The following is a 24,559-nucleotide window of genomic DNA, read 5'->3' as shown; positions in this document are numbered from 1 at the left end:
ATCAAATGGCTAAAAAAAAAAAAAAAAAAAATCCGGATTGTATTATTATTATTATTATTTAACTATATCACCTAGCCCTAATCACCCCTCATAAAGTTCATCTGATCACATTGATGTGCTGTTTAAAAATTTTAAACCTCACTATGGTTTATAATGATTTTTTGTTTTTTTGTTTATTGGTCTAAAATTCTTGTTTGAATTTGAATTAAGTGGTAACACATTACAATAAGGTTCCTTTTGTTAACATTATTTAACATGAACAAATAATGAAAAACACTTTTATTGCATTTATTAATCTTAGTCAATGTTTAGAATTTCAATATACTAATACATACTGTATTTTTAAAATCAAAATTTGTATTAGATAACACTGGTTAATGCACAATGAACTAACATGAACTAACAATGAACATATGTATTTTTATTAACTAACATTAACAAAGATTAATAAATTCTGTAAACAATAAATTAATTGTTTGTTCATGATACCTAATGCATTTAATAATGTTAATGAATGGAACCTTATTTTAAAGTGTTGTCTTAAAAGGTAATAAACTGCACTCCCTTAAACATGCAGATACCCTAGAGAGGGTACATTCTTGTTTTTGCAACACAGTGGGGTTAATTTAAGTTTCATTGAGATAGACATCTCAGAGAGAATGAGATTAAGCTGACAGTCTTATGTTTATGTTTTACAAAACCAGTAAAGATTTGGTGGTACCTGATTTGCAATTGTGGCCATAATGTTATGATTGATAGTTGTTATCTTTGGCCTCGGTAAGGGTCTCCCTCCACTTTGAGTCCATTCATATAACACAGACCTCATGCATTTGCATGAGCACCTATGGTGTTTAGGAGCTTGAAATAGAAACCACCGGCATGCAAACCATAGCCTGAAGAATTCATGATCTTCAGGGATGGTAGATGTCTGGTTTTAACAACTGCCGAAAGTGACCTCCTGCTCAGGGTAAATGGCAACAATTGTCTGCAGAACATCAGAACATTCTTTTCCAGCAGACTGCAACCCTTGGTCATTTAAAAGTTAGTTTTGACTTATTTCAGAGAATAAAAAAATAATAATAATAATAAAAAAAAAAAAACAATGTTCTGGATCCTAATCCATGACACCATTGCACAGGAGGGGGAATAACAGAAGGAAGAAAAAAAAAAAAAAAACATGAGGCAAGCCATGGCTGAGTGACATGCAATAGCACAGTTTAGTCTTGTTTAGCGATGACTGCTAATACAGTGAAACCTAATCCGGTGAGTTTTGACAGACAAAACTCGACTTATCTCCAAAGATGTTCATACTGTGTTTTGTCCTGCGGTGTGTGAGGAAGCCAGAGAGTGTGAAATGTGGGACTGCTAAGTCTTAATGTTTGTGCTTGTGTTGTTGATATGGGTGGATGCTGGAGCATCTGTCAGTACTAAGGGTGGCCCCTCTTCCTCTCAGTAATTGGATCTAAAAGTTTATAACTGGGGCTGACAGATGAGTGCATTGTTGAGATAATGGGAGGTCTGAGCTTGTGAGGAAGGCATCCTCATCTGCAACTAAACTCTGACATGTTATGAGCTCTACACAATCCTAGCAAAGAATCGCACTACACAAAATGCTGTTTTTAGGTAATACACTACATGGTCATAAGTATGTGAACACCCTACTCTAATTACCAGGTTTGGCCAAGTGTCTTAATTCCAGCAAAGACTAATCTTAATGCTACACTGTAAAAAAAAAAAATACATAAAATGTATGGTACCAGCAGCTGGGTTTGCCAGAAATTTACAGTTAAAAATTACAGATGTCCAGTCTGTGAACGAATCATTATTTTGAACTAGTTCTTTTGAGTGAACGAGTTGAACCAGTTCACCAAATTGGACTTCCTTTCTTCAGCAGAACACATTTGAGGAAAGATAAAAAAAAATAAAAAAAAAATATCCCAGCTCAGTAGGCCCTTATAATGCAAGTGGATGAGGACATGATTTTTGATGACAATCAGCATTAACGTCATCCATATGACTCCAGTGGTTAAATGAATCTCTTTTAAAGTGAAACGATCCCTTTTGTGTGAAAAATATCAATATTTAAGTACTTTTTAACTATAAATCGTTGCATCCGGTAAGCAGCAGTATGCGTATTCACAAGAGGGCTGAGGTCACGCGGTCTTTCCAGTGATGGCATGGCAATGTTCCATTCATTGCAGCAGTCGCTCTCTTCCTATGTTGGCATTGCCTTGCATTACCTACATGTGCACCACCACGTCTCTTGAACTCTCTGTCTCTATGAGGCTTGTTGTTGTGCTGCTGTTGGTCCAGCCTCCTCCATCTCCCTGTGCTCCTGGTCAGAGTACTTAGGTTCAAATAAATATGGCTGTGCTAAATCTCCTCTTAAATCGAAATCTTCTGACATCTTTGATTAAATTTGCTTCAATCTGATTACAGCATTAGGTCTGTCCAGCGTTCCTCCTACTCAGTTGTAAACAGCGCTGCTCTTTCGGGTGTGCTGCGCCATGCGTCACTTCTTGCATGAACATGCCAACGCCAATACGTCACATGAGGGACCGCATAACCTCAGCCCTCTTGTGAACGCGCATACTGCTGTTTAACAGAAGCAATTATTTATAGTTAAAAAATACTTAAATATTTATCTTTTTCACACCAAAAGCGATCTAATCACTTTATAAGACATTCATTTAACCACTGGAGTCATATGGATGACGTTAATGCTGATTGTCTGTGTTATTTGGAGCATAAAAAATGGTGTTACCATCCACTTGCATTATAATGATCGACTGAGCTGAGATATTTTTCTATTTTTCTTCAAATGTGTTCTGCTGAAGAAAGGAAGTCATAAACATCTGGGATGGCATGAGGGTGAGTAAATGATGAGATAATTTTCCTTTTTGGGTGAACTATTCCTTTAACCTGTCTCTCGGACATGCCTGACACTCTGACTCGAAATTAGCCGATAACTGGGAGTAATATGATCGATGCATAGAAATTTCTTTGATAGATTGATGCACCGTCATGCATCTTTTTACACCCCTAATATGAAATAATCATACAAATGATTTATGGGAGTGCTAAGAAGAAAAAAAAAAAATGACACAGCCATGTATCTATCTATGTGGCGCAAGCTGATTGGGTCTTTGAATTTGTTATCTGTTTGCCAGTCGGCTCACTCACATGTGACATGTTAAGCCAATCATTTCACATGGTGTAATCTGATTTGTCCTTTGACATTTATTTGGGTAGCCAATCAATTTGTGTCTCTCTCTTTGTCTAACATTTAAATAACTCAGTTTTGCAGATAAGCCAGTTTCACTGCAGCACACTGTGAGAATTTTTCTCTGAAACCCTCCACCTCCACGTCAAGATCTGCTACATGGGGATTGTATATATGTCTTTTTGTGCAGCAGCATGTCCACTTGCACTGCGAGAGTTTTTCTCTGAAACCCTCCACCTCCCCAGCTTCACATGTCTAGATCTGCTACAACATATCTTGCATTTTATCCAATTATGCAGCAGCAGCAGCAGCACATCCTGCATGCTTAAGGGAGTATGTCTTGCGTTTTGTCCAATTGTGCAGCAGCATGTCTACATGTTTTACTCAGTATGTCTGTGTTTGTTTTAACAGTAGCAAGTCTCCATACTTGCTCTGCAGCAGCAGCAGCAGCTTAGCGATCTAGTCCGCCAAGACCAATATCTTTTCAATATGTCATACCTTCATTAACATGCTAAATCTTTCCAAGAGTTGACATGAGTGAACTAGGGTCTTTAATGACCCTATACACTTTTGGTAACTACTCAGTAATCAGGGGTGTAAAATATCGAATTACAAATACTCATTTTACTGTAATTAAGTAGTTTAAGTAGTTTTAAAATTGTATACTTTTACTTGAGTACATTTTAAGTGCTGTAACTGTACTTTTAATTCGCTATTTTCCCACCGTCTGTGTTCGCTACTTCCCTGTTCTGATTTATTTTTATCTATCAACATTATTGGCTACGAGAGTCTTGTGACTCCTGTCAAATCAAATCACATGTAAAAACCTTGAATGGCAGCTGTAGATCAGCCGCCAACTGTTATGGATGTGGAGGATGCCTCAAACACATTTCAACACCTGAACATCCACAGCTGTGCCTAAAAGGGCTTTTCGCAGTGAAAAAGTCCAATTGCTTGACTGTGTCATGTCAGTTTAACTTGCTCAAGCCAGATATCAGCATTAATCCTGCCTCTAATTTTAAGAAACATATCAAGGTAAATTTCATATTTCTTCTTACTAGATTCTGTGTCTATAATGTAGCCTGTAATTTAGCTATCTATCACTGAGATTTTTGGGTTGATGTGAGAGATTAAGGCAATGTTATCAATAGTGCTGGGCGATAAAACAATCTTGATGTTTATCTGGAAAAAAAAAAGAAAAAAAAAGAAGAGATGTCCTCTATCGATGATAAACTTTTGAATAATTTTCTATACTTAGCCTATGTTCTACATCTAGAACAGGGGTGTTCATTCATTACATCGAATGCGATAACAAGACCACCACTGGTTGGTTGATCTAGATAAAATATAAAAGATTGACTTTTTATTTCCAGACATCTGTAGCTGCGTGCTGTTTGATTGACAGGCGGCTAATGTTTGTGCGCTAATGCGGGTACGTGCCTAAATGATCCGCCAATGCCTGTCTTGGTGAGGCATTAATGTAAACGCAGTCGGTTTGGTCTAAAGTGAAGGTAAACAGTGGGACAAAAAGTGTATTTGCATCAAAATGTCAGACTTGAAGTGTCCATGTAACTGAATTGAGCATTGTCTAGTAGGCTATGTCATATAAAGGCTATTAATCAAACAACAATAACAAGGAAACGAGAAAACCCCTCACTACTTTTGGCTGAATAACTTGAGTAGCTTTAAAAGTATTAATGTAATAGAACAAAACAGTGACATTTTTAATAATAATATTTTTTAATAATATTGTTAGTTTATATATATATATATATATATATATATATATATATATATATATATATATATATATATATATATATATATATATATAATACCGACCCCTGATGTAGAGATTGTGTTAATTTGTATAATAAATTACCAGGAAAGTAGAGATGATAAAATAATTTATAATTATGCTTAGCTTTTATCAAGTTTTTTCTAATGCCTGATAGAAAAGTATCAACCTTTGTAGAGCAATCCTTCAGGCAGAACATTCCACCAGTCACAAACTTCAGAAAATTGTGCATCATGCATTAGAATGAGAACACAACTATTGCTGGGCTTAAAAGATACAAGACTTAAATTAATGTGGAACATTGTATCTCAAAAGGAGGACAATATGGCATACAAATATGGTATACAAAAAGAAATAGTTCACTCAGAAATGAAAATTCTCTTATCATTTACTCACTCTCATGCTATCACAGATGTGTATGACTCTCTTTCTTCAGAACACAAATTAAGATTTTCAGAAGAATATTTTAGCTCTGTAGGTCCATACAATACGTGAATGGATGCCAAAATTTTGACGCTCCAAAAAGCACATAAAGGCAGCACAAAAGTAATCCATGACTTCAGAAGTGATAGGATAGGTGTAGGTGAGAAAAAGATCAATATTTAAGTCAGTTTTTGCTAGACATTCTTCTCGCTGCCCAGTAGATGGTGATATGCATGAAGAATGTGAATCACCAAAAACAAAGAAGAAGAAAGTGAAAGTTGAAGTAGAGATTGACTGAGCAGGGAGGAGAATTTATAGTAAAAATGGACTTAAATATTGATCTGTTTCTCACCCAACCTATCATATCTCTTCTGATGACATGGATTTAACCACTGGAGTCACATGGATTAGGCTACTTTTATGCTGACTTATGTGATTTTTGGAGCTTCAAAGTTTTGGCACCCATTCACTTGCATTGTATGGACCAAAAGAGCTGAGATATTCTTATTTGTGTTATGCTGAAGAAAGTCATACACATCCGGGATGGCATAAGTGTGACTAAATGATGAGAGGATTTTCATTTTTGTGTGAATTTTTCCTTTCAAGCCCAATGTGGCACCTGTACCAAACAACTGCTCTACCGCCTCTATTGTGTGGGACATGATGTGCCAAGTGACCCTGCTTTTTTAGTGTTATTTTTTATTTATTAATTTATTTATTTTTGCATTCTTTGCATTGTTTTGAACATGTTTTATGCGCAACAATAGCTCTCTCAGTCTGCATTAAGGAACATTTTGACCCTTCACATAAACTGATTTAATGTAATTGTTTCATACATTATGATATTGAAAATAACTTTTCCATCTTTTAATTTCTGTAATCATGTCGCCCTTTTATTTATTTTTTTTAAATCAGATTCATGTAGTGTTTACAGTATCATAGATAAGTGATGTATTTTAAAAGTTATCAATCACAAACACCTATAAAATACCTATATATTTTATTCTTTCTGGCAAACAGCCATAGAAGGGAATGTAAATTACGATATGTGTGCTACATTTTTAAATGACAGCATCAAGTTTTTATTATAAAGGGGCATAGCTTTCACAACTCAGTACTCAATACTCACTACTCATGAGTACTTTTAAATGAGCTACACTTTTACTCTTACTTAAGGAGTTTTTAGGACAGGTTCTTTTACTCTACTCAAACTAAATTTTTTAAGAAGTAACTTTTCAGTATTCTGTCCACCCCTGTCAGTAATATAACAATTATTTTAGCAATTATTATTATTATTATTATTATTATTATTTTACACTATTCAGGAGAGAAATGTTGAGGAATACTAAAGAAATGTGGGCATAACTCCAAAAATGAATGAGGGACAGGGGGTGGAATGAGGTCCCGGTATGCATTAATGGGTTAAAAACGCATTTATTTTCATACGTTTGCATCTCTCATCCACACGGTAATATGTAATTTTTTTCTCCACCAAAAACTAAAACCTTCGAAAACTTTCTTCTTTGCGGCATACTTTGGAAAACTATATAGTTAGGTAACTGAAAACTTGAGTTTTCAAACAAAAATAGATTAAAAAAATAGACCTGGCTTTAAAGCTGGATTAACTACTGCATGACAGCAAATATAGGGCTAAAATAGATTTAAAGTCGTGTCATGTAATCCAGCCGTTAGATTTGCAAGGCAGAGATTGGCAGTTATTGCCCAGATGTCCTGCGGTTTTTATATATTAACAGTTTCCTCCTCTGTTTTTCTTATGTGCAGGTTGTGGTGGACCACATGAGGAGGAAATGCAAATGCCACGGTACATCGGGAAGTTGTCAGCTCAAGACCTGCTGGCAGGTGACTCCAGAGTTCAGAACGGTGGGCTCACTGCTGAAGGAGCGCTTCAAAATCGCCACATTAATCAAAGCCCACAACAGAAACACAGGTCAGGTGGAGCATGCCCACCCCACGCATCGACGAAGAGCCAATGCAAACGATCTGATCTACTTTGAAAAGTCCCCAGATTTCTGTGAGAGGGACCTAAGATCGGACTCTGCGGGGACGCAGGGGCGGATCTGTAACAAGACCAGCCAGGGCATGGATAACTGTGAGAGTCTGTGCTGTGGGCGTGGTCACAACATCTTACAACAGACTCGCAGAGAACGCTGCAATTGCAAGTTCCATTGGTGCTGTTACGTCGTGTGCGAGGAGTGCCGGATAACAGAGTGGGTCAGCGTCTGCAAATGAAATGTAAAATTGTAATAATCTATTAAATGTGTAAACGTGGACATTAAACATAGGGAAAGACTGATAAACCCCTCCTTTTTGCAATGGACTGCCATTTCCATGATTAGAATGGAAAGCACAAATGTGGACTAAGATGAATTCAGTGCTAGAGAAGTGTGCACGTCTTTGCACACTGCAGGGGTCCAAGCACAAGATTTGAGACTGATTTTGGACTTGCACTGCTTATAATTTCAGAAAGTATTTTTAATTTAAATAAATTAATAATATGAATATATTGTGGAATATATTGCCAACAGAACACTCATTGACACAGTGTTTTGTTTGTTTTATTTTTTTTTTTAAAGAAATCAATGGCTCGTAGTCCTGTATGATAGCACTAAGCAGCTGCATGGGATTCCGGTACTTAAAGAAGAGAAATAATGTTTCATATACCTTTGCACAGAGCCATTTGTCAGAAGAGTTTACCAAACAAACTCTGAGTTTAAGAACGGTATCATATACCAGTTAATACTGATTCAAAAAGGCCATCATGTCTGTTTAAATTTCCAGTGATTGTATATATAACCACTTTAATGCTGGTAAAATTGTAGACTGGTCTTCAAAGGCTTGTTCGCCCTGACACTTTTTATGCAGAGCACAGTTAAATGAATGGATTTCAGTCATGTGCAAGCTGTGGATCAGTTCTTTTGAAAGTGTCTGGTGGTGACCAGGACATCACTATTACGTGAATATGGACTTTTGCTTTGGACAAAGGCATTTAAAACACATCATTAAACTGAACCTGTGGAAGAAGCTGTACAAACCTCCACAGATACTTGTGCGTATGACATTTCCCTGCAAACGGTTGGCTGTTCCTTTGTTCACCGTAACAGGAATATATTCACCAGAGCTTTTAATGTCAGTCAGTAGGTTTTTAGACAAATGTATAATCACATTTTGATCACCACACACATAATGCGGTAGCTACAGTATAGGCCCCCTAAACACACCAACTACAGGAGACACAACTAACTTTTCTACATGGCAATTCAAAATTTAAATCATCACTAAGTTGTTTAAGCATCTTTTCAGATTGCTCACATCCTTACATAATATGTCACTGAACACCGTTCCATCAGTAATTAGTTAGATATTTAAAAGTGAAAAGAAATCTTCATGGCCAGTGTAAGAAACCTATATGCAGTTAGGATACAATTCACATGAGATAAAAAGTCATATAAATTATTCTTCTGTTTTGCAGCACTCATGTGGATAATATTTCTGCAAAGGTTACACATCATTTTGACCAATGAAAACCAAACGGTAAGCTTTTGAACTCTTCTGTAGTAATTTGATGTAATCAGCATTTACCAATAGATTTTAAAGGGAACTCCAACCAATTCTTTTTTCATACAGTAATTTTTATTTTTGTCCCATAATGAAAGAAGAATAAATCCTTTTTTGTTCATTTTACTTTAAACTGTTAAAGGGATAGTTCACCCAGAAATGACAATTCTCTGATAATTTACTCACTCTCATGCCATCTGAGATGTCACTTTTGAAGATATGTAGAAAAAGATCCAGGCTCAGCAGGTCCTTAGAATGGGAGAGGATGGCGATTAGATATTTGTAGGCCCAAAAAGCACAGATAGTCAGAATGAAAGTAATCCATCCAATAATGTCTGCTAAAGCGAATCGATCACTTTGTGTGCGAAAAAGAACAATATTTAAGCACTTTTTAACTATAAAAAATCGCTTCCAGTCAGGCGTTGACGAATGGCCGAATTTACCCGAGTGCTCCCGTGACCATCCTCTCCCATTCTAAGGATGTACTGTGCCTGCATCTTTTTTTTTTCTTTTTTTTTTTTTCTTTTTTTTTACAAATCTTCAAAAGATTTTTGCAGAATAAAGAAAGTCATACACATCTCAGATAGCATGAGGGTAAGTAAATTATCAAAGAATTTTCATTTTTGGGTGAACTATCCCTTTATGTTTCTGTCCTTTCTGTTTTATTGTTGTATTTATTTATTCGTGTCATTTTCTCATGATGTTCAAATATATGGCAAAACATCAAAACAGTAAATTTATTTTAGAGTTGTCATTTAATTGTTCCTTGGAGTTCCTGTTGTTGTTTGTTTTAGGGACAAAAGTTTCATTCAATTTGATTGTTTGCACATTTAGACCAATTATATCCTGGAGAAGTGACTGACATGAAATACTGTGCGGGGCAAATGCGATAATATGCATTTTTATTTTATTTCAAAATTGTATATTTTTGTTAAGTTTGAATATATAAGTTATTTTATTTTGTGGATAACTTAATATTTGTAAAACAATAAAGACCTTCATTATAAATGGTTGAAGAGTGATATTCCACTTTACCATCTTTGTATGTACAGCAGAAAGGAAGTAAACCACACTTCACATTACACAGCACTGACGTGTATGATAAAAGTCATGTAAAAGAATGACACAGATGCATTATGACAGATTTATCTGTTCGTGCATCTTTTCATTTAATTGACAAGAAATCTTCTTATCTATAGTAAACATACACAAAAAGAGAGCACAAAAGAATATTTCATCTTTTTGTTCCTTGGCAAATGTAAAGTACTTTTTTGCTATTGAGAACTGCTTAAACAGGGAGGACATGTACATCATTGCAGCCTGCAGAGAGATGCCCTCAGGGCTTCAACTGATCATCTCTGCCTTTATATAAACATGTTGCAGCATAAATTAACTTACTAGTTATGTAGCTCTTTAAATCATTAATTATCATTCATAAAGAACACAAAAAAATCACAGTTCCTTGAGAGATAAGTTAAAGGAGCAGTTCACACAGAAATGAAAATTCTGTCATAATTCACTTTGTGTTTTAATGAATATCCCCCATGTCATTTCAACACAATGACAGTTGATCGTGACTCACTTTAAAACTTTAAAAAGGTCCCAAACATATCATAATAGTAGTCCATGTCGCTTCTGCATCATATTCCAGGTCCTTTGTAGGCATATGATAGGTTGTGGTGAGACACATCCCAAAAATTCTGACATTCTTTGTGCATTCATGAGCACTATGAGTAAATTATGACTGTTCTTTTTTTCTTTTGGGGTAAACTAATCCTTTGAGTACAGCATAATGATCTTGCAAACAAAAGTGTAAAATATCTGATATATGCTGTAACATAAGTCTGATAGACAAGCACACATTAATATCTGGATAATACAAACAGGTCAGAGGAGGGACATACAGCATATTTATCTGCAAAAGGTTTTATAAAAATACATAATTATATTGTTTTATACAACATGTGGAAGTTAAACATAAATAGTTCTACAGAATCTAAGACTTTATGAGAATGTGGTGATGATTTTAGTAAGAAGCATTTGATGCTTGTCCAGACCGGCGAGCAGCATGAAAACACCAATGATGTCAGTTCTGGCCCTGCCTTTTAATTCTGATGTCACATCAGCTGAAACGATCCAGTGAGCTTTTTAATCGCATAACATAAAAGAGTATTAGATGTGGTAGTTTATGGTGTCTTCAGTTCTGCTTATCTTTGAGTAACAGCATACACTGAAATAATGAAAATGAGGAAGATAAAAAACTAAAATAAATAACTAAATAAATAAAAAAAAATAAGACAACATGCACAATTTGATTTGTTTACAAAAGTTCATTCTTTCATATGCTTTCATTTGTAACTAATGACATAAGTATCTAAAAAAAAAAAAAATCACTGGGAAAACAAAATTGTACAGTTACACTGTGATCTATATTTAACTGTCAGAATGAACTGGTTTTGATGAGTATGCTATATGGAGGACCCATCTGACACCCTCATAAATGAAAAAACGCCAGCCCTCGTAAAGCTAGGGAAAGCAGGTGATGGAAAACAAGCACCTCAGTGCCAATGCCTGATGTGAAATAAGTGTTCTGCGTTTTTCCCTAAGGGTGGATCACGTCAAGCTGATGTGATGGGCCAGTCTCTACAAGCATGAGGCCAAACAGACAGAGAGACTGTACACACCACACAAAGCTCCCAATGACACAGTTTTTTATTGCAGCCAGAGATAAGTAATTATTATTTTCTTAGTTGAATCAAAAGCATGACATGAGGCAGGCAGAGAGCATGATGTGTGTATTGAGGCCTATACACGATTCGGCCACGGTTGTTTGACCATGCTAAATCAATTATGATCCACTTGAGTGTTAGTGAGGGACTTGAGTGTCAAAGGCTCATTTAATTACATGTTTGCAAACACAGGTGAACTAAAACCTCTTTATTTGCTCGGAGACCACACATGAATGTTTTAGTAGGTATTGGCTTGCAGCTATACAAGGAATTCAACATGTAAAGATCTGTCCATTCTTTGGGATGAATGACACTGGGTGGTGGAAGCAGTTTACCTGCAAGTTACCAGCTAAAAATTATCCATTCTGCTATTTTGACTTCCTATACTTCCCTTAATGCATTTTAAAGCTAGATAAACAATGAGCATTGTAGACTTGCATGGCTATTGACAATGATATCATAATGCAAAGGAAATCAACCACATTCCTTTTAATATCAATGCTATCATTTAGGAGAGTACTTTTCGTATTGTGCATTGTAATAATGTTTGGTGACACCCTTTGTTTGAATGTCAGACTTGGCATGCAATGTCTGCCCCCTTAAGTTCTGTGGTTCTGTGATGCGTATGATTTTGTGAACCTTCAAAATGAACAGGCAGGATTGAGCATGTTTAAGATGTTTCCTTATTGTATAGCACACCCACCCCACCACTATCCAGTTTTTGTCTAAAATCGGCTATGCTCTGTCGCATATTTAGTTCTTAACAATATTTGCTATTTGTCCTTTATTTGTTTCCTTTTTAACTGATCTGTCCCCATTAAAGGGTTGCAAAGTGAATTCAAAAGGGAACTCTTTTGTTAAAGCTAATAAAGATTCCTCATTTCTTTGATGGTACCTATAAAGATTTAGAAAATCTGTGAAACAAACAAAGGCATACAAGTCTCAGGCAGAGGGAAGGTCTTTTGATTTGTAATAGTAGGCCTCACAAGGATTAGAGAATGACGCACAGTGAGGAAGGAGGAAGATAGAAGAGAGTAGGGAGGAGCACTAAGAAGGTCAAGATACAAACTTGAAGCAACAGCATGTGGGGAAAAGACTTTATGGCTAGTTTAAACAGTGGTAAGATTTTGCCTTTTTTCTCTCCTTCACTGGACAGCAGTCAGAGAAAAAAAGGGTTTATTATATTTTATTATCTTTTAACTATATGAAATTGTTCTGAAATATTTATTTACATGGATTTATTTAGATTTATGGACCTCATTCATGAAACTTTCGTAAATATACGAGTAAATTGGGAGTAATTTGCACAATAAAATTAATCTATACAAAAACCTTTCTCCGTATTAACAAACACTGTGAAACCTAAAGATTTATCAGTTAAACTTGTGTGTTAGTGTATTCCAAACATTCATAAATAGGGCTCACGTGCATACTACTTTACAATTATCATAATCCATGCCCATGAAAATGCCATATGAAGAAGGAACCAGATTCGCTAGTAAATGCGAATAGGAAGCTTTTAACATCTATGCAGAACAATAAAAAAGGATTTAAAATGAAGTGTATTCAAATTGCACAATTTTGATAAGCAAACATAACTTACCGCCATCACATGTTCTTGCTGTCATCACAGGTTATTTTGTGAATCAAACAGTCCAAGATGTCAAGAAAAATAGTATGACATGAAGGCAGGAGGAAGTCCACCACCTTTAACCTTATCTGACTCAGTTGAGTGCATCGCTAGCATCATTGATGAAACTTCTCAGTAATTCCCAATGTAATAGTGGTATACCTCCCTAGCAATTTAAGAATCTTGAAGAAGCTTTAATCTAATAAAGATTTGTAAGGTACTACAATGTGCAAGGCTTTTTCTTTTTCCATTGTATTGATATGCGTGTATAACAGCATTAACATAGACGTCATCTGAATGTGATTTATATAAATTGCATTTATATCTCTTCACTGGATAAACATAAATTATACAGTAGAACACATATCAAATTAAGTAAGCGTCAAACTAGTCGCGATACAGTGTATGCTATTTCTTCTCGAAAATCAACACAAACTGCGTCTTCCCACAAACTACTCGTCATGCCAAGCGCCTCTGCTGGAAAAACGAGACAAAATGTATGAAGCAGGGTTGGGAATAAACTATAATTTGAAGAAATAAACGCAAGCATCAAAGAAACATGTAATTCAATTAGCCTGTGTATAGTAAAAAAGAAAGCTAATCGAAAGGCGTTGTTACTAAGTTAGGTCAGTTATTAAAGCTGCAACACTAGCGCTACTGAATGGAATTGCAAAAATAAACAATGTTTCCAAAACAGCTTTCTGAAAACGCTTATGTCATACATCATCTGCCATTGATCAAACAAAGAGATAGTCCCTCCCCCAACTCATGTCATTGGTTGAGTAATGTTGTTGGAGCAGGTTGCTCAAAACAAACACAGGAATTTTTAGTGTTTACAGTTTTCAAGAAAATTTATATGTGAATGGGTTACTTATAGTTCCCTATATGTCACTCACTCGACGTTGTGTCAATGTAGTGACACTAGGGGTCGCCCTCGGGAGCCCCAAACACCTCTGATCTTTGAGAAAAGGCCAATGGGAATTGGTGAGTGGAATTTGCATCCCAGAACCGTCCGATTCGGCTACGTGATTCAGTTCACCAGGTGTCCACCCAGGTTCCCTTCACTTCAGTGATAGCGAGAACACAACTGCCTTGCGTGCGGAGATCGCGTCCCTTCTATGGAAGGATGCGATAGAGCCTGTCCCTCCTGCCGAGATGAAGAAGGGATTATACAGCCCCTACTTCATCGTACCAAAGAAAGGCGGTGGGTTGCGGCCAATCTTGGACCTGCGAGTACTGGACCGGGCCATGCACAGACTCCCGTTCAAGATGCTGATGCAAAAACGCATTTTAGCGAGCGTCCGGCATCAAGATTGGTTCGCTGTGGTAGACCTGAAGGACGCGTACTTCCACATCTCGGTTTTACCTCGACACAGGCCCTTCCTGCGGATTTCTTTCGAGGGCTGGGTGTACCAGTACAAGGTCCTCCCCTTCAGTCTGTCGCTGTCACCTTGCGCCTTCACAAAAGTTGCAGAGGCAGTCCTAAGGGAAGTTGGCATCCGCATCCTCAACTATCACGACGACTGGCTGATTCTAGCTCACTCTCGAGATTTGTTGTGTGCGCACAGGGACTTGGTGCTCAGCCACCTCAGCCGGCTGGGGCTTTGGGTCAACTGGGAAAAGAGCAAGCTCTCCCCGGTTCAGAGCATCTCTTTTCTCGGCATGGAGTTAGACTCAGTCTCTATGATGGCACGCCTCACAAGCGAGCATGCGCAGTTGGTGCTGTACTGTCTGAAGGTGTTCAGATGGAGAACGGCAGTCCCACTGAAACAATTTCAGAGGCTCCTGGGGCATATGGCATTCTCGGCGGCGGTCATGCAGCTCGGGTTGATGCATATGAGACAACTTCAGCACTGGCTTCAGACTCGAGTCCCGAGATGGGCATGGCCCACGGGGCACATCGCATGGCCATCACATCGATCTGCCACAGCCTGTTCAGCCATTGGACAGAACTTGCATTTCTGCGGGCAGGGGTCCCCTTAGTGCAGGTGTCCAGGCACATCGTGGTTACGACAGATGCCTCCAAGCATGGCTGGGGCGCCGTGTGCAATGGGCGCGCAGTCACCGGCTCCTGAACAGGGCCATGACTGCATTGGCATATCAACTGCCTCGAGTTGCTGACAGTATTGCTCGCCCTATGGAGGCTTCGACTGTTGATCCAGGACAAGCACGTGTTGGTCCGGACAGACAACACCACGATGGTAGTGTACATCAACTCTTACATCCCGGGGTGTGTTGCAGCAGTGTCCCCCCCCCCCCCCCCAACAAATTCCCCTAAGGACCTTCTTTCTCTGGCACACGCAACCAGACCTCTGGAATCTCCATGTCTGGCCCTTAGACGGGACATGGAAGACCTAAGTGGCCTAACACCCACGGTGGTAGACACGATCACTCAGGCTAGGGCTTCCTCTACGAAGTGCCTGTATGCCTTGAAGTGCCATCTGTTCGCTAAGTGGTGTTCGTCCCAACGCGAAGACCCCCAGAGATGTGCAGTTGGGTCAGTGCTTTCCTTCCTGCAGGAGAGGCTGGAGGGGCGGCTGTCCCTCTCCACCTTGAAAGTGTACATGGCCGCTATAGCGGCACACCATGATGCAGTTGACAGTAAGTCTCTGGGGAGCACAACCTGGTCATCAGGTTCCTTAGAGGCGCAAGGAGGCTGAATCCTACCAGACTGCATCTCGTCCCCTCGTGGGACCTCTCCGTGGTCCTTCGGGGCCTACGGGGAGCTCCATTTGAGACCCTGGAGTCAGTTGAGCTAAAGGCACTCTCCTTGAAGACTGCCCTCCTGACTGCGCTCACTTCCATTAAGAGGGTAGGGGACCTGCAGGCATTCTCTGTCGGAGACACGTGCCTGGAGTTCAGTCCGGGATACTCTCACATGGTACTGAGACCCCGACCGGGCTATATGCCCAAGGTTCCCACGACCCCGTTTCGGGATCAAGTGGTGAACCTGCAAGCGCTGCCCCAGGAGGAGGCAGACCCAGCCTTGTCGTTGCTGTGTCCTGTGCATGCTTTGTGCATCTATTTGGATTGCATGCAGAGCTTTAGACACTCTGAGTAGCTCTTTGTCTGCTTTGGAGGACAGCAGAAAGGGAGCACTGTCTCTAAACAGAGGATCGCCCACTGGGTCATCGCTTTGGCATATCATGCCCAGGACGTGCTGCCCCCCTTGGGGCTACAAGCACACTCTACTAGGAGTGTGGCAGCCTCCTGGGCTCTGACCAATGGCGCCTCTTTAGCAGACATCTGCAGAGCAGCAGGCTGGGCAACAGCGGGCTGGGCAACACCCAATACCTTCGTGAGGTTATACAATCTCCGGGTTGAGCCGGTCTCATCCTGTGTGTTGTCAGGTATGAGCAGGTAAGTTGCGGGACAGATGGCCGGGTATACCGCTTGCATATAGAGCCTTTCCCCTCCCGGAGGCGAAGACGTGCGCTTTTTACCCCCAGTCATGTTCACGAAGTTGTGGACCCTGGATGTCCTTCCTCCTTAGCCCTGTGGCAGGCGAGTTTGCGGAGAAACTCATTGCCGGCCCAGTACGTGTGCTAACTTGGCACTGTACTGGGGTAGATGCTCCACATGCGCTGGTTACCCATATGTAACCCAGTGTGATGTATCTTCCACGAGATGGTTCCCCCGTTGGTGAACCCGCATCTTCTTCGGGCAGAGGCCCCTCTGCCCTCGGTCGCCGTGTTTGTAGAGCTCCTCCCCCCCTGGGTAGGACTTACCACAGGGACTTCTCCACATGAGACACTGCCGCCAAGACTCGGTAAGACCATGTGATGTATTTCCACACAATTTCCTCCCCCTCGGGCAGGGTGTGGTCTCCGCGGTGTCTTCTCCTTGGGAGTGACACCCCCCCCCCCGACGCGGATGCTATATGGCCCCCAGCTGAACGATTTTTCCTTTTAGGGAGAAGAAAGAGAAGAGGCCGCGGCTGGGGCAGCCGGTCCCCATTTTTTTGGCAGTCGACTTGTCCTTGAGTTGCAGGGGACCGTACGACTCTCGTAAGAGCACTGGGGGAGGTTACGTGACGGCCGGGTGAGCTGGCTACGAGGCACACAATGGTCTGCCCGTCTCGCACCACCAGTTCACGTAACACAGTTCAGCTAGTTGTGGTGTTTTGTATAGGGACCCCTAGTGTCACTACATCAACAAAACGTTGAGTGAGTGACAGATAGGGAACGTCCTGGTTACTTTCGTAACCTCCGTTCCATGATGGAGGGAATGAGACGTTGTGTCCCTCCTGCCACAACACTGAACTACCCGCTGAAATGGCCGGGACCTTGTCTCGGCTCCTCAGCACAAAACCTGAATGAGTGGTTGCAAGCCAGCTCCTTTTATTCCCGTATGTTCGGGGGAGTGGCATGCAAATTCCACTCACCAATTCCCATTGGCCTTTTCTCAAAGATCAGAGGTGTTTGGGGCTCCCAAGGGCGACCCCTAGTGTTACTACATTGACACAACCTCTCATTCCCTCCATCAGGGAACAGAGGTTACGAAAGCAACCAGGACATTGTCTCTGGATATTAAGCTGGGAAAGAAGAAAGTATTTTAACACTGGAAAAAGTTAAATACTTGCTCTTATAAAATTATGTTTTTTCATTTGTACATTTTCTCATGAGGTTTTGTGTTATCAAGATGTAGTCACGACAATTTACCTGAAAGTGCGCAAAACATTTGGATGTCTTTTTCGCACTATTGGCATGAGGTCAGGAGCTGGTGTAAAATTTGTTTGTACAAACTAACATTTTGAAAATACGAAAACTTTCATGAATGAGGTCAAATGTTAGTAAAGTATTTTGCACCAAAAACAGTTGTAATTTAGTAATTTTCCACCCTGTCTCTGGCCCTCTGTCTGAAAGGCTCGGTTTTGGTGTTGCTTTTCCTGTAAAGCTTCAATGTAATCATTGGCTAACATCCTCCTCAATCAAAAGAGAATGAACCAGCTCCAAAACTATAAAAAACTATATTTGAGTTCTTACACATAACGCACATTTAACATGAAATATCATTAACAACAAAATCAGCTAAATACATTGCATCCCAATGTATCAAATTGTTTGCTTAAGCCCAGAGGCCTGTAACATGAAGCCAGTTTCGATGGCTAGCCAGGTAAGTTTTAGTTTAGTTTGCCTCAACCCCAGGTTTTAAGTACCATGAAAGTTGCTTAGCTTTTAGCAGTGTTCATGCAGTGCCATATCAACTTATGCTACACGGCTAACCTGCTCCGTAGCAGGTTTCGTTCTGGATTGCAGATCGCTAACAGATGCTGAACCAATCAGCTGTGAGTAAAATGATATCTCTGATGCAATCAAGTCACTCCCCCATGTCTCTTAAATCACACTTCACAAATAACATCTTAGAAATCCACAAAATCGACTCTTCGTGATAAATTATTTATTTGAGAATCTAAATGTAGATTTTCAGCAGACAGAGTGTTTAAGCAGATACATTTTATTTCAAATTTAATTGCTTTTCATTTAACCTCTTTAGACATAGCAAAAAATATCTTTGAAAATATAAACATAATATATTAGGCCATCTATAAAACAGCCAAAAAAATAATTGTTTTTAAAATATTAAAAGCTTAAGGTTGCTATGGAAAGGTGTGAATGCTACCCAAACCCCTTCTTTCTTTCATGGACGGAAATGAACACATTATTTTACTTGAAGTTATAATAATATAAGCAATATAAGCAGTACACAAAATACATCTTTTATAAAAAGAACAAATACGTCTTATTATTGTATACCATTTTTTATTTATTTTTTTGCATACAGTATTCAAAGTGCTCACTTTATAATTAATCAATAGTAGCCTTTTTTATGTTTTTTTTTTATTTTTGCATGTTTTTTTTTTTACTAAAGACAATGTACAAATTGTACATTAAGAAAGAGAAATACAAAAAAACACGATGTTAATTTGAATAACCATATCAAATAACCATTCACAGCATTTTCTATAAATAACGCGTAATTCATTCATTTACATGTTATATTTTATTTCAAATAAAGTGGAAAGAAAGTTAAGGCATCACCTTAACATTTTTTAAATATTAAATGAGATACCTCATATTTTAACTAATTTTGTTCAAAAATCAAGAATCTGAAGGAAATAATCTAAATTAATTTATAATATTTTTAAGTAAATTCCATTTATGTTCACATCCCATACTTTAATTTTTAATTTTAAATGTTACTTTCTCCATTTGGTATATTCCCGAAATCGTTTCTCTCCATCTTTGAAATTGTGGGGGTTCTGGTTTAAGCCAAATTGTTGTAATCTGTTTCAAAGCTGCTATTCTGATTACCCTAAATATATTTTGTTCCGTTTTATTTCTTAAGGACAATGGCATTTTACACAAAATACGTTTTTCTGGATGTATTTCTATTGGGCAGTCAAATATTAAATTAACCTGTCTAATCACTTCATTCCAATAAGTTGTCAATTTAGAGCACTCATATAGAATTTGACTATAATGAGCCTTTTTGTTCTCTCAACAATTTCTCCAACAAACCCCTTTTACCATGCTATTGTATTTACTTTGAATAACAGGTGTTATAAAAAAAAATCTCATTTGTATTTTCCAAGCATATTCCTTCCAAACACTGGATTGAGTAGTATGGAATATATTATATGATATTTCTTCCCTCTCTTGCTGACTAATTTTTATTTTTAATTCATCCTCCCACCTACATATAATTTTATTCAGAGTGTCCTGTATATCTCTTTCAAGTGCACTCTTTAAAATTCCTAAAATGTTTATTGGATTAATTGTATTGTATGTATCAATTATCTAATTTATTAATGGGTGCATCTCCTTTTTTATTTATTTTACTTTAACTTCTGTTAATAAATATCTTCTTACCTGTAAATATATATATATATATATATATATATATATATATATATATATATATATATATATATATATATAATAATAATAATAATAATAATAATAATAATAATGGAATTTGGAAGCTCATAATTTTTTGCTGGGTTTGAAAAGGTATCCATTCATTTATCAGTGAACAGTGGTGATACCTTTTCAAATCTCTATCTGCCCAAAACTTAATTGTATTATCTGATCTATTTGGCATGAAATCAGGATCTTTAGCAATTTCTCGTAAATTAACTATATTTTTCTTAATTTTACAATTTGTATTCAAAAAAATCCTCCACGTGCAGCAATGACAGCTTTGCAGATCCTTGGCATTCTAGCTGTCAGTTTTTCCAGATACTCAGCTGACATTTCACCCCACGCTTCCTGTAGCACTTGCCATAGATGTGGCTGTCTTGTCTGGCACTTCTTACACACCTTACAGTCTAGCTGATCCCAAAAAAGCTCAATGGGGTTCAGATCCATAACACTCTTTTCCAATTATCTGTTGTCCAATGTCTGTGTTTCTTTGCCCACTCTCACCTTTTCTTTTTGTTTTTCTGTTTCAAAAGTGGCTTTTTCTTTAAAATTCTTCCCATAAGACCTGCACCCCTGAGTCTTCTTTTTACTGTTGTACATGAAACTGGTGTTGAGGGGGTAGAATTCAATGACGCTGTCAGCTGAGGACATGTGAGGCATCTATTTCTCAAACTAGAGACTCTGATGTACTTATCCTCTTGTTTAATTGTACATCTGGGCCTTTCACATCTCTTTCTGTTCTTGTTAGAACCAGTTGTCCTTTGTCTATGAAGACTGTAGTGTAAACTTTGTATGAAATCTTCAGTTTTCTTGGCAGTTTCAAGCATTGCATAGTCTTCATTCCTCAAAACAATGATTGACTGACGAGTTTCTAGAGAAAGGTTTTTTTTTTTTTTTTTTTTTTGCCATTTTTGCCATTTTTGCCATTTTTGGCCTAATATTGACCTTAAGACATGCCAGTCTATTGCATAGTGTGGCAACTCAAAAACAAACACAAAGACAATGTTAAGATTCATTTAACGAACCAAATAGCTTTCAACTGTGTTTGATATAATGGCAAGTGATTTTCTAGTACCAAATTAGCAATAAATGGGGCCTGTTTAGATTTGATCAAAAATGACCTTTTTTTTTTCAAATAGTGATGGTGCTGTTGCAGTGGTGGTTATATTTAAGGGAATAGGGCATAGGGTTGATCACTTCTGAATGGAACGCGAACACAGGAATTGGATGTGAGGAGAGTGGCTGGAGTTTATTTATATTTTCTGAGGTTGTACAGCACAAATTACTGTTCTTTATTCTTTATGTTTAAGTGCATTGTGATTCAAAACATTGAAATATTGCAATCTTTTCCTTTTTTGTTTCTCATTCATCTGCATTGACTTGCACAATGGCTCCAGCCTCATCTTAAAGGAATATTCTGGGTTCACTACAAGTTAAGCTCAGTAGACAGCATTTGTGGCATAATGTTGATTACCACAAAAAATAATTTTGACTCGTCCCTCTTTTTCTTTCAAACAAATCAAAAATCAATGTTGGAGTGAGGCACTTACAGTGGAAGTGAATGGGGACAATTTTTGGAGGGTTTAAAGTCAGAAATGTGAAGCTTATAATTTTATCAAAGCACTTACATTAATTATTCTGTTAAAACTCATGTATTATTTGAGCTGTACATTTTTAATCATAATTTTTACAGTCATTTTGAGGTTTTAGGGTTTGTTGACATTATATTGTCATGGCAACGAAGTTGTAAAATTGGTTATAACCTTACACAGAAAAGCTTAGTAATCTATTTTATTATGTTAACACACATATTGTTTATGTCTTGTGGCTATACTTTTGAAATAGTGAGTATTTTAATGTTTACGGATTGGATCCCATTCATTGTAAGAGCCTCAATGGAATCGAGATTTTTTGCTTTTTTTTTAAAGAAAAGGAGGGGCAAGTAAAAATGTATTGTTGTGGTAATAAATATTATGCCACAAATGCTGGCGATCGACCTTAACTTGTATTGAACACGGAATATTCCTTTGAGCAAAAATTGCAATGCGCATTGTTTGTTTGTGATCTGGTTGTGTGGTAAAATGGTCAGTTAGATCATCGTTTGGTTCTCAAGTCAGTGGAAAACCAGTCGCTTCTAAGTTTCCTTGGCTGAACACTGGCTCTTAATGAGAAGCAGCATGTGCATGTGTGTGTGAGTGTGTATGTGTGTGTGTGTGTGGGCAGGTTTAAGTGGTTTACGAGGACTTTTTTTAGGTTACAAACTGGTAATTACAAGGGTATTATGCTATAAATGTGGTTTATGAGGACATTTCTAGTGTCCCCATAATTTAAATCGCTTAAAAAACATACTAAACGATGTTTTATTGAAAATGTAAAAGTGCTGAGAGTTTTTGTGAGGGTTAGGTTTAGGGGTAGGGTTAGGGTTAGGGGATAGACTCTATAGTTTGTACAGTACAAAAATTATTATGTCTATGGAGAGTCCTCATAATGATAGCTGCACCAACTATATGTGTGTATGTGTGTGTGTGTGTGTGTGTGTGTGTGTGTGTGTGTGTGTGCGCGCGTGTGGGTGTGTATGCCATTGTCTGGGTTCTGTGATGTAAATTAAGCATAATGGCTATTTTTTTAAAAGCCACGAGCCATACGCCCAAACTTCATTTTTCTGTAGAAAATACACCAACAGGACAAGGCACTTCATAGGATCTTTACATAAGCACCTAAAAGTGTAATAAAAGTTGTCTATGTGACTTGAATATCATATTCCAAGTTTCATTCCAGTACAGAGCCCAAATCATATATGAGGACACATCAATATCAAACCTCACTGATTCTTGTGTAATGACATTGTGGCGTTTATTCACAAGATGCACAAGAACCAATGACACAAAAGTCACATGGACTGCTTTTATTACACTTTTGGGTGCTTTTTTAAGCTTTATTTTAAATTCTAAATTAAGTCACTACTATCAGTTGTTATCGTTTGGAAATAAGCGATTGCGAAAAACATTCAAATGTTTCCTTTTGTGTTCCGAAGGAGAAAGAAAATCATATGGGTTTGGAATGACATAGGGGAGAGTAAATATTGACAGAAGTTACATTTTTGGATGAACTATTCCAGTAAACACACATTGCAGTGTGAAAAATTTCAAACAGCAACTTAAAAGGCAAATACTATCTTGGTAACACTGAAGCAAACTGCATTTGATGTTTGTCCATTCAGACAATTGCCATATTTACATTCAAATTAAAGGTCTTTTTCTTGTGGCCACCTATGCAATATAAAACAAGAGAAGGTAGTATTTGTGTTTGGTTCTAGTGAATAAACCATTCATGTCTACATAGCTTTCCAAGGTATGTAAGACTGAGAAATGACATTAATTGATGATGACATAACCAAAATGAACAAACATGATACAAATCATGTATTATTCATATCTACAAATAAATAAAGCGTGACTAAATCAAACAATTACACTTTTTATCTTATTTTTATTTATTTATTATTTTTTTTTTTTTAATATTGTGGCATTTTAATACATTAGTACTCTAATATGTATCAGATAATTGCATTAGAAAAGCATGCAAACAAAAATAAATACAACAGATTTGTGAAACTGTATACTTAGGTTAACATTTTATTTTATTTTATTTTTTGGTAACATTTTACAATAAAGTTCCATCAGTTAATGCATTAGGCATCATAAACTAACAATGGACAATAGATTTTTTCACAGCATTTATTAATCTTTGTTAAAATACAATTATTCATTTTTAATTCATGTTAGTTCATAGTGCATTAACTAATGTTAACATATAGGCCTATAACTTTTGATATTAAATATCTAATACAATATGTTGAAACTAACATTAACCAAGATTAATAAATGCTGTAAAAGTATTGTTCATTGTTAGTTCGATTGTTAAAGGAACATTATGTGGGAGTTTATAAAACACATCATTCACCGTATTTCATATTGCATGATTTAATGTTAAAAGCAAGTGTTTTTATGTCTATGGAGAGTGCATATTTGATAAACACTAATCAGTTATACTTTCAGCCCTTTGTTAAGAAAAATGGCATGAGCCCGGGGCCATTTCTGCTCCCGCAAACAGGGGTTCAGAGCGCCGTGCACAGACCTGCCGCACTGAGTATGAAGATCATTCCTTGCATTTTTCCTCCTGTTTTATGAGCCTGTCTGAAATCTGTGCACTGCTGTTGGTATAAATATGAAATACAGAACAGTATTTCACACAGTG

General features: G+C 37.7%; 1 protein-coding gene across 1 annotated transcript in view; it reads left to right on the top strand.

Moving 5' to 3' along the window:
* Positions 1 to 10,011, top strand: part of LOC127447192 (protein Wnt-10a-like) — a 34,227-nt gene extending 24,216 nt beyond the window's left edge. Inside the window, exon 4 of the mRNA XM_051708843.1 lies at positions 7,227 to 10,011. Within this exon, the coding sequence (XP_051564803.1) occupies positions 7,227 to 7,694 (468 nt within the window). The 3' untranslated portion in view covers positions 7,695 to 10,011. The remainder of the gene's footprint in view (positions 1 to 7,226) is intronic.
* The last annotated feature ends 14,548 nt before the right edge of the window (positions 10,012 to 24,559 follow it).

The sequence above is a fragment of the Myxocyprinus asiaticus genome, chromosome 10, assembly GCF_019703515.2.
Source record: "Myxocyprinus asiaticus isolate MX2 ecotype Aquarium Trade chromosome 10, UBuf_Myxa_2, whole genome shotgun sequence".
NCBI classification, from domain to species: Eukaryota; Metazoa; Chordata; class Actinopteri; order Cypriniformes; family Catostomidae; genus Myxocyprinus; species Myxocyprinus asiaticus.
The sequence above is the reverse complement of the archived record's forward strand: the minus strand, read 5'-3'. Positions and strand labels throughout refer to the sequence as shown.